Source organism: Homalodisca vitripennis, chromosome 4 (assembly GCF_021130785.1).
Source record: "Homalodisca vitripennis isolate AUS2020 chromosome 4, UT_GWSS_2.1, whole genome shotgun sequence".
Lineage (NCBI taxonomy): Eukaryota > Metazoa > Arthropoda > Insecta > Hemiptera > Cicadellidae > Homalodisca > Homalodisca vitripennis.
Genome location: NC_060210.1, coordinates 103,619,643 through 103,635,009, shown reverse-complemented (window position 1 = coordinate 103,635,009; position 15,367 = coordinate 103,619,643). Strand labels below are relative to the sequence as shown.

At 30.2% G+C, this 15,367-nt stretch overlaps 1 protein-coding gene across 2 annotated transcripts in view; it reads right to left on the bottom strand.

Annotated features, from left to right (window-relative positions):
- Positions 1-2,574: 2,574 nt before the first annotated feature.
- The window catches only part of LOC124359853 (probable G-protein coupled receptor Mth-like 1), a 37,437-nt gene continuing 24,644 nt past the window's right edge, over positions 2,575-15,367 (bottom strand). The window contains exons 3-7 of one of the 2 annotated variants that reach the window (XM_046812941.1): positions 15,075-15,153; positions 13,208-13,398; positions 11,092-11,254; positions 8,006-8,059; positions 2,575-3,461 (exon numbers count right to left, since the gene is read on the bottom strand). In XM_046812941.1, coding sequence (XP_046668897.1) covers positions 3,149-3,461; positions 8,006-8,059; positions 11,092-11,254; positions 13,208-13,398; positions 15,075-15,153 — 800 coding nt within the window. In that variant the 3' untranslated portion in view covers positions 2,575-3,148. The remainder of the gene's footprint in view (positions 3,462-8,005; positions 8,060-11,091; positions 11,255-13,207; positions 13,399-15,074; positions 15,154-15,367) is intronic. The other variant, XM_046812942.1, reaches the window with a different exon arrangement.

Sequence of the window (15,367 nt, the reverse complement as noted above, 5' to 3'; positions counted from 1 at the left end):
TGTTCATAGTCAATTATTAGATAATCAAGATGTGAGGCAAATACAACTAACAATTAACTAGAAGTTATCTAACTTGTACATTAGGCATTATTGGTGACATAGCTTATTACTACCAACATTTCAGCATTAGCTAATAAAGTCATTTGTTTGTGAGTTATGCACTATTCCATTAGGGAATTGCATACTGGCTGTAGTCACATGACTTTGTTATCTGTGTTTTTACACGAAATAGACTACAACTGGAAACAATGCTATACTTACTGTTTTCAGCTGATTAAATTTGTTTTTAATGTTCAATATATGGGGACATTTTATAGTTGAAATTCTTATAGTTTTAAGGAACCACATTATCTAAAAAAAATTGAACCATATTTATTTAACAACAAAAAATCCACATAATATACAAATAATATACTATTTATTCTTTTACTGTAAACGTCTGGTTCTTAAAATGATGAATAGGTGTACATAAACTGCCATCATTTATAAAATAGGATGTTGGCAGTTTTTACTAAAATACTAGAATCTGCTTTTCTGGTCTTCCACAAAAAGGTATAAAATATACTAAAAGCTACATAAACAGTTATTTAAAGTACCTAGAATAAAACTTTATATGTACACAATTCTTCTATAGTAACATTCCATGAGCAACAGAGTTATTTAAATCTTTTAAGTTAACATACTTGTGATTTTCATATGTTTATTCACAAATTGAAAGACTTGAATTCCTGAATAAAAACTTGCGCAAGATTGTATTTATAAAAGTATTTCCATGTATTTATTATTTGTTCAATAGCAATAAATTATGAGCCATCTAATGAACTTGGAAGAAATATCAAGTTCAATCAATCAATTCAAATATCAATTCAATATGCCAAACTAAAATACCTACAAAACAGAGATTAAAAAATTTATAAAAAAAAATTATTTTATTTATTTATAAATAATAAAAAAGTTATAATATAGGTAATTTTGATAGTTCATAACTTATAAAAAGATCAAAGTAAATTTTAGCTGTCTGTAACCATATGTTGATATGAATTTTTTATGGGAAGCTCTGCAAAATGTGTAAACTAAGCTGGCAATTGTGTCTCTGGTGAGAGACAGACAGTATGGAAACCATTAGTAGCAAACTGTCTGGCAACAAAAGAAGTCAAATAAAATATCCCTCCAGATTTAGTCGGCAGGAAGATAGATTTCACATGTGGCTGTCGTATAAAAATATGAAGTTGAAGATGCATTATTACTTTAGAAAGTTAGACGTTTATGGTAAGACAACTCTAATTTGTTGGCGTGTTAATATATACTGTTTATATTTTATAATATGATTTGAAAAATAATTTATAACATTTTTAAAAATATTGAAGCTCCACCATTTTGAAATCTTACAAGAAAAAAATAGTTATAAGCACATAAATGGTTTCTATAAATATATGCATGGTTTAGTTGCAGTCGATTAGAAATTATTTTTGCAAACATATTCACTAATGATGATATGTTCAGTGCTATGATGGACTCCTTTTGGACCGTTAATATGATTAAAAATAAGATATTTGAATAGAAAAATAAATATTTATGTATAGTATTGATGTGTAAAGTTCTGATGATTTATCTGCAACGGTTAAAAATACAAAGCTGCCCCTATACTATTTTTGTAGTATTGTTAAAAATTATAGTCAAAGCAATTTTCTTTGCAAATAAGATCATTGTAGAACAGCTTCGATAGTGGGTAGTGGGTGATAGGACTGGTGACTTCAAGGCTCTACCCTGGATTATGGAAGCATCGTAGATATCTTTGCACAGATGTGGCAAAATTCCAATGTCTGTGCGTATTATGTATGGGATTGTATCGCTTGAACAGATATCTTTTTGATGGCATCACAAGAAAATGTCTTCGACACATTCATCAGACTTGTATTGTAATCGCAAGTGGTGTGTCAGGTCAATTTCCACTAATGGTGCCCCATAATATATTGTACTATATTATACAGTAGCCACCAGAAGACATAATGATTCAACCACAAAAAGAGCCTATTTAAATTCTAGAAACAATACTAGCAGGGCCTGCCTTTCCAGCTGTATTCAGCAGTTTTAAGGGATTTGTTGTAATAAAGTTTATAATTTTCTTTGGAACTTTATTTTTATTTTTTGTTTATACAATTCATATTTCTGAATTTTATTCCCCACAATTTGTGGCCTCCAAAAATTTGCCACTCTGCGCTATATGTAAGTCCAGCCCCGAGTATTCACTTTTTATTCTCACTTTGGCAGTTATTAATAATTACACAAGGCTGTATTACTGAAACTGGACATTATACTAATAGTTCATTTAAGAATAACGTAATTCACTGTTCATTATTTATACAACAGTTCTTATACATGTCATTATAATATAAACATTTTAGAATGTTGGTTTACATAAAAAACTGCAAGAAAATTTGTATAATAAATTTAAAGTTGGCCACCACATGTCATAATAAATAAAATTATATAACCTTATATAACCAACACTACAATATCTCTTTTCACAGCATACAGAATGTAACAGGGATATGGATATGAAGGTTACAAATATAACATTTTACAACTATTGTTTAATCACATTAATCTATGATAAATACATTTTCTTTGATTCAGTATTCCATAAATATATAACTACTTTGACTTAAAGACAAGCACAACATTATTATTATGCATGAGTTCTCTTTGTAGTACTATAACAACAACATATACCTGCAAACGATGTGGTCCTGCAGAATTGTTTATAGTCTTGTACAATAATAATAAATTACTCTTAATAGTCAATAAATACAAATAAATTGCTATAAATTCTCAAACTCATAATATTCATAAATATCTATTGCACTTAATATTTGTAATAATGAAATAGTCAAGATAAAACTATTTTACTTAAAGTCTAAAATGTGATATTTCAAGTAAATAAAAGTTACGAATAATCAATTTACATTTACAAAAAAATATTTTAAAATAATACATTGTAAAACACTTTACAAAATATCACTCATCAGTCTTTATCTTTCAGTCATCAATATACTAAATTTATAACACACATCTAATAAAACTTTGTACACATGGTAAGTAGTTAGAGACTAGCCAGTTAAGAGATTTCTGATTTCTGTCATGTTCATTATGAGATCTGTGACAGTTGTATAGAATTTGTTCTCTGTGAAGTCATACTTGAAGTCAGCCTTGAAGTTGAAGTTGCAGACTTCCTGGAGTGAATTGGAAATTTTGTAGTCTTTTTTGTAGAAAATTTGTTCTTGATCAGGACCAATACTTTCTTCTTGGTGCAGAACAGGATGAAAATGAAGACACTGCGGAAAGCGTTGATGGCGTCAGTGGCGTACCAATAGTGCTCAGGACCTCCACACAGCCAGGACACCACCTCCAGCACCCAGGTCACCCCCATCAACCCGAACAGCTTCAGGTACAGAGAGAATCTGGAACAAGTTATAAAATATTCCTAGCTTTATTCAGACAAGGATTTATTTATTTATCCTCTATTTATTGAATTATAGATAAACAATTAATTCGATACTAAATTAAGAAATGTAATAGTTGATTGAAATCACAAAAATGAGGATAATTGTCTGTCCTTATTGACATGCTTTTCTTAAAATGTAAAACGTTATTAAGTTAACACAACTTTGAGAGAGCCAGAAGGTGAAAATGGCTGAAAGAATGGCAAACGAAACAAAATACTATGAAATAATAAAACATAGAATAATGAGACATATAAGTATTTGGGGACCTTCACAAACACTTTGAATAGAAAACAAATGGTACCTCAATTTATCTTACTGTCAAAAACGTTTTAATTTTTTTAACCGAATTCGCTTCAATTAGCATGTTTGGCAGAAAATGTGAATCAACAATGGTTTTCTGGTCTGTTATCCAATGGACCTGTTGCAGTGTTTTTACTTAGCTGTATAAGAAAGCTATAACTTAACGAGTTTCACAAGTTAAACAGCCAAAACTACTGTAGCAGTAGTCTGCAATGTTAATACTTGGAATATTAAGTGACATAGTGTTTGATGTTCAGTGACACATTACACACTACTACTGTAATCTTTGGAAGCAAACATGTTACATTTCAACACTAGTATAGCTATAGTCTTAAATGCTTCCACTGGGACTATTAAGTAACACAGTATCTGATGTTCCATAATATACCAGACAATATTATTGTATCCTTTGATAGTAACATGTTACATGTCACCACTACTTTAGCTACGAGAGTCAATGATATTAACACTTTGAGTATGAAGCGATGCAGTATCTAATCTGTAGTAATACATCAGATGTTTTATTGCATAAGTAAGTTATTTTTATACAAAACAAAGCCTTGCCTTTTCGCTTGAATTAGAGAAATAAATTTCTTTGGAAATGTCTAAACAACACTCCTTTTCGTAGTGAAAAAAGCTAAGAAGGACAATTTCTCTTGGCCAGTTATATTCCTGGTCTAACTTTTCAACCACCATAAGTTAAAAAAGACCTCTTATAGGAGTCCATTGGAGTTACAAAAACATACAGTGAAGTTTAAAAAGTAGAGTAGATAGCAAGAACGTAGCCAGGAAAAAGTTTTAGGGTAAGTAAGGCAAGTGTTATCAACCGCTTATTCCCCATTTTGTTCCTTACAAAGTTCTTGACCTGTTTCAATGTTGAGAACGATCTTTCAGCAGTACATGTCAGTAATACTGAATTATTTAAATAATAATCATTTGATAAAAACGTAATTGAAAAAATTGAAAATTTGGAGGGGTCCAGACCCCTTGAACCCTTTCACTGGCTACGTCCTTAGTGGAGAATATCTTATTCTCAAAGACCTCTAGACAAAAATGTCATGTTCTTAATATTTTAGTCTTTTGACTCTTCAATATTGTAAAACCTCACTGCAGCAGTAGATCATCACAACTGTGTCTACTATTATTAATGTGTAAAGAGCTAAATTAGCCAATTCAGTAACTGGTTAAGATGTTAATGATGACCAAAGGAGCGAATCTATGTAATAATGCTCTACAGAATCAAATGGAGATTTACTTTTCTCCCAAGTTTGCATGGAATTTCGTTCTTTCTTGACAACTCTCAACCCACAAAACCTGTAATTACCAGATATTTCTGTGCAGTAATTGAACAAATAAGTAAAAAAATTCACTTCAAATGTACTACTTATTTTAAATTTGTCACAACTATGTAGGTCACAATGCTTGCCTGGAGAATCTTTGACAGTAAGTCACATTGTGATAGAATATCCTTAATAGCAAGTAAAATACAAACTTGAAGTTTTCCATATTTTTAACAAAACATTGATTTTTTTTACCATTGACAAGATATATGTGCAATGTCTTATAAAGTGGTTTCAAAATTCTCTAGCAAGGAATGTATTGCTTTAATACGCTAAGCCCATCTGAAATCATTTAAAGACTTAATTTTGATGCTCTCCACTAAAGCTTTGCACACTTTTGATATTGCTTTACATGACAGCATGCCTTTTGGTTAATTTTTTAATAAAAATTGTAGAAACTTTGAAGAATAAAAACGTATTTCACATCAATATCAATCACTCTTGTGCAACAGCTTAGAATGCACAAATTACAAAATATTCAAATCTTCAATAATTCTAATTGCACTACTTTATGTCAGCCCCTTGTGCTCTAGGCCCCAACATAGCACTTAATGTTTACACTTTATAACATGATATCTAATGTTTAGCTCCAGAGAAACAAAAACATTCTTCTGGTAGTGTTTCCTCATTAGTTGTTTTACACAGTAGACCCAATTAAAGACTTGTGACTTTTGAATTTTCCATTGATACGCTTTGATTAATTGTTGCCTACTCTGCTTGATTTTAATTTTCTGAGCCAAATTAACAAATAATGAAAATAATGTGTCACTTCTAAGACTGCATTTTAAAATTAATATTGATATTTTTACTTCCAAAATTCTGAGATTGCAGATATCACTCCATCTATCCTGTAATTATAGGTATAATCAGAACCGAATAAACAATTCATAAGCAAATCTGCAATACATTATTTTATTTATACATAGTGTTTCTGAACCAACATGAAATCTCTTTGTAGCATATTAAGAGGGTAAAAATAGAACTTTTGCTTCTTATAAACACAAGACCGCAAATGCTCCCTTTGGGTGTTTAAAGCAAACTGATAAAATGTTCTTAAATTACTGTCTACCACTAACCTGCCAAGTAGGGAGTTTTAACTTCATACTACGTTTTATAAATAACAATTCAGTGCAGGAAAACAAAATATATAACCTAATCTGTTCTTTGTTTTATTATTGTAAACATAAAAAGTTATTTATATTTTGTCATAACAGGATATTTTTCCTTCTCAAAAGAAACAATAACTACCAAATCTTTCTGAGAAAGATATCACAGAGAATAGCTGGTAATACATATACACATCTGGCAAGTCCTAGCAGTACCTTTGGCAGTTTCTGGCCATTGGGAGTTTTAACCCTCTAGCACCATCCAGCTTGTAGCAGGTCCTGCTATGTAATAGGCGTGGCAAGCACCTCTCAGCTCTAAGCCCCTAGCACCTCCTGGCTTCTGGCAGGTCACAATTTCTTGCAGGGCCTCTGGTAGGTCTCGGCATCGGGATGCTCTCCATCTCTATTAATCCTAGTTTTTGGGAGCTCTCAGCCTCTAGCACCTCCTGGCTTCTGGCAGGCCACAATTTCGTGCAGGGCCTCTGGTAGGTCTCGTCATCTGTATGCTCCCCACCTCTGGCAACCCCAGTTTTTGGGAGCTCTCAGCCTCTAGGATATCCCAGCCATTAGCAGGGCCTAGCCTTCAGCAGCCTGAGGTCTCTGTCAGGTTTTGACCTCACCTCTCGGCTCTCAGACTATGGAAGCTCTTGACCTCGAGGACCTCTGCCTTTATGGCTCAAAAGCCGGTTATGAGCGGTTATTACTAATCCTATAAACCGTGCATGTCAATTTTGGCTGGAATCCATCAAACTACAAAGCGTTTAACAGAATGATTTATAAAACGTTTTTTACCATAGGGCTCCATCCGATTGTCCCAAAAATGTATTGAAACCGCATCAAGAGTAAACATTTATCTCATAGAATGTTCGTTCCAGTTTTTATTAAAATCCATCCAACCACAATGTATCTATAGTATTTGTGTAGAAAAAGGTTTTGATCCACAGACACCCTTTCATCCAATTGGCCCCAACAGCGAACTTAACCCTATCAATGACATGTAGAATGTTCATACAAAGTTATGTAAAGATGTATTAAGAACTGTGGCCGTAATTATTGTTATGATATATAGATACATTGATAGAGAATGTTTATACTCGTATTTACACACATACATATGTAGATGAGATATCTACCAAAAATTCCTTATAATGTATTGAAGTACAATCATTTTACTTGTTTAACTCGAATTAATTAAAGATGGTAATTATTGTGTTTACAGTATTGATATTGCAAGTGTATTTTGTATACTTCTCAAAACTTTGAACCTTACGAGATATAAAAAATGTGAATTAGCAAAATTTATTTTAAGTGACATAAAGTAAAAAAAAATAAGATTGTGTTGATATGGATAGAAAGGACATAAATATATCATGTCTAGATGTCTAATGGTTCATCTATAATAACTGTTTTAGCTGATTTCATGGAAAAATAATTTTTTGTTGGGAATAACTTTGAGAGACTACAGCTCTGTAAAAATTCATTTCCCAGACTATTTTCACAGGGAGAAAAAGTTTTGAAGTTCAAGTGGTTTTACAAGAATCAGAAATAGTATCTGTTACTATCTTCACTCTCATACCAATTAATTTTACAGCTTATTTTGTTGTGAAAAGTATTGTATCAACCTCAAGAAAAAATTCACTAGTATATTTTTAGGATATCATGTGCATAGTGACTATGGTAAAGTGCATGGTGATGATGTGGTAAAGATATTGCAAGAATAATTATGATGATGCACATGAAAGTTTTATATTACCTTTTATCCCGACTTGTGGATACTCCACTGAAGATAGTTTCCTCATCAAAACTCCTGGTAAAATATGAAATATTTTAGTAGAATTTATTGCATGAAGATTGCAAATGAAACTGAAATGAATTCTTTATTAAAATAAAAAAATATTAAAAGGTATGGAAACATTGTGCTTGAGCACAGCAAATTGTTAATAAATGTACATCCCAAAAGTCCCATCTACCTTCTTAAATTTTGAAAAAAATACATCTGAATGATATTTCAAAAAGGGGCGCATTATAGTGTCAAAAGTTATTGCACCTTTTGGTGCGAGGGAATATTAGGCACATTGTATAATAGTTGTGTCACCAAAAAATAGTAGAAATATACAGTAACCATTAAAAAAATCATGATCAAAAATTACCATATCCAGATCTTGACTTTATTTAAATGGCAATTGTTTAAAAATACGTGAAACAAGCCTATGCGTGTCTTTATGAATCATAGAGAGCATACAATGACTGCTGAACATGACCACTAAAAGTGAATTCATATTAAAAATCACTCAGCTAAAAGGAAGTGACTTTTTGGCAAGATTGATCGGTTAAGAATACATCTACAGCATAATAAGAAATAATTGTGATAAAAAATTTATGTATATTGTCTGCAGGAATCTTAGTACCAAACAGAAAAAAAATACCGGCGATTTTATTCTTTAATTTAAATCTGTTAAATAACAAATAACACTATGAAGACTTTTTAGTTGTTGAGTTGTCAAAAATCAACAGTTTTGGGGTAAAGGTAAAATATTGCCTTTCCAAAACCACAAAAAGTTGACGGTGCGTTTTAAATTGAATATTCAAATTTTGTTGTGTGTGATGTTTAAGAATCATACAATGACTTGATTCTGACTTACAATGTTTTAATGGCATATCATTATTTTCCTTGTGTACTATTTTTGGTGACTAAGCAAATGAAAATCCTTAAAATATCTTTAAAACTTCTAATCCAACATTTGTCAATTGTAGAATATTTCAACAGACATTTCGCTGTGCTACTTATTAATCAGAGTGTTAACTTTACAAACATCCAGAGATGATACTAAGTTAGCCTTTCTCTCTTAAAATGTAAAATTACAAAAAAATGTAATAATATTATGAGTAGTTAGAGGGCCTTTGTTAAACTACATTTTTGACAATCAATCAGACTGCAATTGTTTATAAATACGCCAATAGTGATGTACTGGTTTAGGCTCAGGAAGAAATAGACTGAAGAATACAGATTGACAAAAGACTAAAGTGAACAAAGAGTTTTCACTCATTGCAACAGTCCATAAATCTTTTGGGGGTGGCTGGGCAGACTGACAACAGGATTAATAGTGTGTGTGAATTCTTTACTTCAATCAGTTCTTTTTTGGTGTTTTCTATGCTGATAACTTTGTCAAAAATAAGCTACTTGGTCTATAGGTAACTGTAGCATGAATATGTAATCTTAGTAGGTATCAAAAAGGAATGATGAAATAAAATACTGATTATGGTATGGTTCATGTAGACCATGTCAATCGAATTAACATATACTAATTGTCTAGGGTATGGTTGAATATTCATTTTAGAATTATTAATTAATTTAGTAATACTATTGCAATGAATAAAATTTGTTATATTTCAATACAGATGGCATTACATTCTGGAAAATAACTGTCGGTACAGGTTAGTGAAGTCATGAATAGTTTTTAATATTACATATATTTCAATTACGCTTTCTTTTAAAGTTGTCTTGAAAACCCAAAAGATATTAAATTTAAAATTTAAGAATTGTATAACATAAAATTATAGCTTTATGAAAGCTGTATTTCTTTAAGGGTATTTTACATTGTTCTCTAGTGTTTCTGTCTACTATGCACAGGATCACTGCAGAATTTTGAGGTTATGTGTTTCAATTGTTACTGGCTTGTTTACTAAATTGTATTTTTAGATGTTCCAAATCCATCATCTGAATCTGTTAAGTCTAGTGAATGTAAATCTCAGTTGATGTTAATATATGTGTATGTATATTTTAATTATACTCCTCAAATGTTGTCTTAAAAATGTCTTGTTTCGCTTGCAGTGAAACAGTTGCATAATCTCCCTCAAAGTAAGGTCAGCTAAATAAAAAACTCCAAGTACCAGTTCCAACAAAATTGAGCCAATGTTCACACTCTCTACAAAACAAATAAGAGCATGAGAGAAATTTTGGTAAGCAGCAATAAAAATCCAAGTTTGCAGATTTCAAATTACTTTTCTACCCACCGAACAAGACTCAGATACTTTTCATATGAATACCGTAAAGACTTTGTCATTTTCGGTCCGATATATATATATATATATATAAACGTGTGTGTGTGTGTGTGCGCGCGCCCGTGTGTGCGCGTGTGTGTGCATGTGCGTGCGTGTGTGTGCATGTGCGTGTGTGTGTGTGTGTGTGTGTGTGTGTGTGTGTGTGGGGCGATTCCCATATGCCAGTTTATGAGGCTTATGAGGCTACAAAATATCTTCTAAAATAGATGCAATGAATGAGGTGAAGTATAAGTAACAGTACCTAGATTTGAGCATCTGTAAGGTTGATCAATTTTGTTCTACTTGTCAACTTCATTTCCCTTGTGCATGAGATCCTTTCAAACATTGTAAGTTTTTGCAGTCATTTGCCTAATGCCAAGTAATAGAATTTGGCAGTAAGCTTTTCATCAGGAGTTATAGCACTCTGCATTTCGTATCCTACTTTATTATGCTAGGAGAAACAAAACAGATAAGGCTAAACGAAAAATACAACATAGTTTTTATGTTTTGTACTGTATAAACTAATATTATTTTCATCTATAGTGTTTATATACTATTATTAAAAATTAGATATAAAACAAAATTTGGAAATAAAAAGACAACGTGTTAAATACTTTCTCATAGCATTTGAAAGCATTCATAACAATTGGATGAATTAATGAGATGAGGAGATCAGACAAGAGAGTCTTAAAGAAGATGGGAAAGATCGTGGATTAAACTAAGATAGAAGAGTTTGGAGGTGTATTGTTTCCACTGGGTTTCCAGCGGTCGGTGGAACAAGTAAGTAAATAAGAATACCTGTCCTTGTTGTCACGCAGCCTAGAGCCCGCATGTTGTACCATGTTGGCTGTGTCCTGCTGAGTGCGACGTATTTTGCAAGCAGTGTACACAAACAGCGCAATGTTGGACAGCAAGAGCACAAACATTGGACCATACATGAGGAGCAGGATGGCTTCAGAATCTGTAACATTATCCATAAACTATTTTGCAAGCTTCGTACTTGAGCTGTGCTATGTTGGTCAGCAACAGCACAAACACTGAATTGTACAAGAGGAGCAGTGTGGCCTTAAAATTTGTATCATTAACAAAGAACTATTATATAAAGTTTATAAATATTAAAAGTCGTTGACAAGTATTTTAAATTATGATGAGCAAACATATTTTTATAAGTAAATGAAATTATGTCATGAAAGTGATAGCTATAGGACAATTTAACTGTCATCTATTGAAAAACTTTGATAATTATGGTAGAAATAAATTAAGTTAACTCAATGTGAATAACCTTAATTAACTCTGTCTGGCTTGAATCAAAGTATATATGTACATTATAAATTAGCCAAAAAAGTTACATTCATTACCATACGTTGAAATAAATAGTCATTATAATTTTAATTATAATGCGAGAATCTATGTATTTCGGATTTGTGTCGGAACTGTGTACCTATAACTAAAATGGCTTGAATTTTATTTTAAACTTTTTCAAATAATTATAGTTGGTTATGAAGGTAAAAACTGTATACTTTTTCATAAGATACCATCATTCATAAAAAATTACATTTACATTTAATTTTTTTTTAATTACATTTTTAGGAAATTTTTATGTTTAAATGTACTCCATTTTAAAATATATATTTTATAATTATTGAAAATATTTTGATAGCATATTATGTTATATATTCTTTAGAATTGTTTTAGAAATTGGAATAGATTATTTAAGAAGCGTAATTGGAACCAGTTTATTTGATTCAAATCATAATGTTGAAATGTGAAAAATTACAGTAACATAATCTTGTAAATGTTATATAAGATCATTCAATTTCATTGTGACTTATTTGCCCTATTTTATTTTTTTATTTTACTCATTTTATTGAAGAAAGTATTATGATTGTGCAAAGAAATAACATTTTGGGTTCGGCAGTAATATTGATTTTTAAATTTACAGAATCAACAAAATTGAAAATATTCAATAACTTTTTTTAACAAAAAACATATTTTCAATAAAAAACCAACATTGTCTAAAGGATTTATTAAGGGTGTTGATTAACATTGCATTATTATAGCTTATTAAACAATCAAAAGGTACAAAGTCTCTGAGTACAATCTCTGAAGAATTTTCAATTAGATTTATTCCAGAAGTTCACTTTAGGATAAAGTGCTATTGAAACTGTGATAAAGGCCATGCAGGATAATGATAAAATTCAGTATTTCATTATATTTTATGAATATATAAAAGAACATTTTATCTTTTATTATTTACCATTTTATTAAAGAAATGTTTAAATATTTTGTTGTGTCTAAAGTGTAAAAATTGTTTTAAAGACTCTCATTTACTGAGTTTAAACAGTTCATGAAGTTGATAAAAATAGCATAACATAGATTTCCAAGAATATTGTGCTAAGAAAGAGATTTGGTGTTAATTTGATTGCAATAAATACCAAATCATTGCAATAAAAATTATTAAAATAGATAAAATTGCAATTAAGACATTGGAAATCTAACATCTTAAACTAAGACCTTCTGTAACTATCTGGTAGAATAAAAACAATGAAACATGGATAGCTGTGTATCATTATGAAATATTTGTAGATTGTACCGGCTTTGGTTTTATATATTTTTAAAAATTTATAATATTTTATATAATATAAACGTTTTTCCAGATATTTTACACAACCTATACATAAATATTCATATTATAATGATTTTGGTTTTTAGATGCCATAATTGGCAGAAATGTAGAAAGTCTCCCAGATATTTTGTCAAAAGGGTGAATGAAAGATTAAATTAGGTAGATTTTTATGATTAAAGTCATATAATTTCATAAATTAAGGTCATAAGACAAATTTTAAAGTATTATTTTGCAATTAACTGAAAAAAAACAGGTATAAAGATTTTTATTGTTGTGTAGGTTACTAACACTGGAACCAGCAAGCGACAGCGCCGAAGGAAGGTTTGAACCGGGAGGAGGATGGGACTGCCGGACTGAACTCCAGGAAAGCTGTGACAGCGGAGATGGCGGAGGTGCTGCCCCACGCGTACAAAGAGTAGTAGAGGAACTTGTGGCCGTCGCTGTCAAGAGTCAACGAAGCTTTGGGTGCCCTCAGACCACTGCAAACAGTCAGTCCATTAGGTTCTAACATCTTCAATGTAAAATAATAAAACAAATTTTATTTTATATTTGTAGTATTAACAAACATTTAATAAAAAGAATATTATTTTGACAGTACAAATTGTATTGTTAATATTTTAACGAACCTAGCAAATTTTGTTTTAATAAATTCATAAATAAAAATGTTAGATTACATCATGAATGTTGCAAAAGGTAATTATAACCTTTACTTTTGTTAAAGTAATAAAGTCTAATAATATTATTTGAAAGCATTTATATCGTTTTTACATCTACAGTTCATGAATATAAAGAATTGTATCTGAAAAATTTAGATTTTTTAGGTTACAGTTATGTAAACAACGGTTAACAAAGCATTGAATTTTTGAGACTGTCAAGAAATAAAAATGAATTGTTTTAATTTTAATGTATTTGTCTAGATGTTCATTACATAAACATCTATACAAGTTCAATTATTATATACATCTAAAACAGTATACATATTTAATTGTCTCATGATTTATGAATTTGTAAGAATATTGATAAAAATATAGTTTTACTTCGGATTTGTTCCAGTTGGATATATCCAGATTTCGGTTAACTATAACCAGATTGGCTTATTATAAGTCAGTCTCAATTAGGGGTTTCCCAGCTCTTAACTAATTAAATCAATTACCACATCTGCGTCATGCAGTAACAAGAACCTATTACCAGTTAAGCTGTGTAATCTCTCTATTGTTTATTGATCTTGTTTGTGATTAAAAAGTCGCGTTTTTACACTCTATTGTGAACAAAATCAGTCCGATGGTTTATTTATAACAATACTGCATTGGAATCTGAATTTATATTTAGCTTATTTTTGTAATATAATTCTATTTATGGTTTTTTTAACTTGCATAAATAGTTATGTAATAAAAGTAAGGGTATAACATTAAAAAAAGATGCAAAATAATTTTTGCATTTATAAAAGTTGTTTATGTAAACAATGTAAGTGGTATAGGTTTTTTTATGTAAGTTTTTCCACAGAACAAAGTGAAAAATTATATTATTATATACATTAGTGAAATTGATTTTGCTGTCACATCCATGTTTGTATTACTGGCCTATTATAATCACTAATGAGATACATTTACATATTACTATTGTAATATCTGAAATGTTCATTTAATAATGCAATATTAAAAATTGAATTCAAAGATACAGGTATAATAAATAGTTATACAAGGTTTCCAACATCAGAAAATTTAATATTGTAAAGTATAAAATCGCTAATTGAAAAGACATAAATGATTACACAACAATACTTTTTTTAATAAATTAATACTAAACATTACTCCAGAAGGAATAAATATATTAAATGATAAATAGATAAAAAATCATTGAAATATTTGTAGTATGAGTTATTACTAGCCATATCATCATGTAATTGTTGAAGAACAGATAATTATTAGTTCTAAAATGTGAATAATCAACTAACAAATCAAGAGTCATACATGATAAATTGTATAGCTTATCCGTCATAATATATAAAAACCTATCAACTCAACATTAGCAGAAAATAAAAATATTGAAACATATTGAATTATATATAATTAACAATTTAAATAAGCAAATCAGTATAAGGGATTAATCATGATTCGCAATTTGTAAACAAAGATATTGAAACCAAACAATTTACCTGAATGTCCAAGCAATGTCAACACACATGACGTTCAACCAGAACACAGCAGCCAGAATTGAAAATTGAATTGTGAATGCTGCAACAATTAATTAAAATAAACTCCAATACTGACTAACAGCTTGGTAAGGGATAAGTAAACCTACATAATTATTAATAACAGATCATTTTACAAACTAGGTAATTAATTTCAAGAAATAATAATAATACATTTTATACCATTACCATATGCAGTATGTCCGACGATGAGGTTTACAGTTTAAGCTTTCATTATATGCTCATTTACTGGGTGA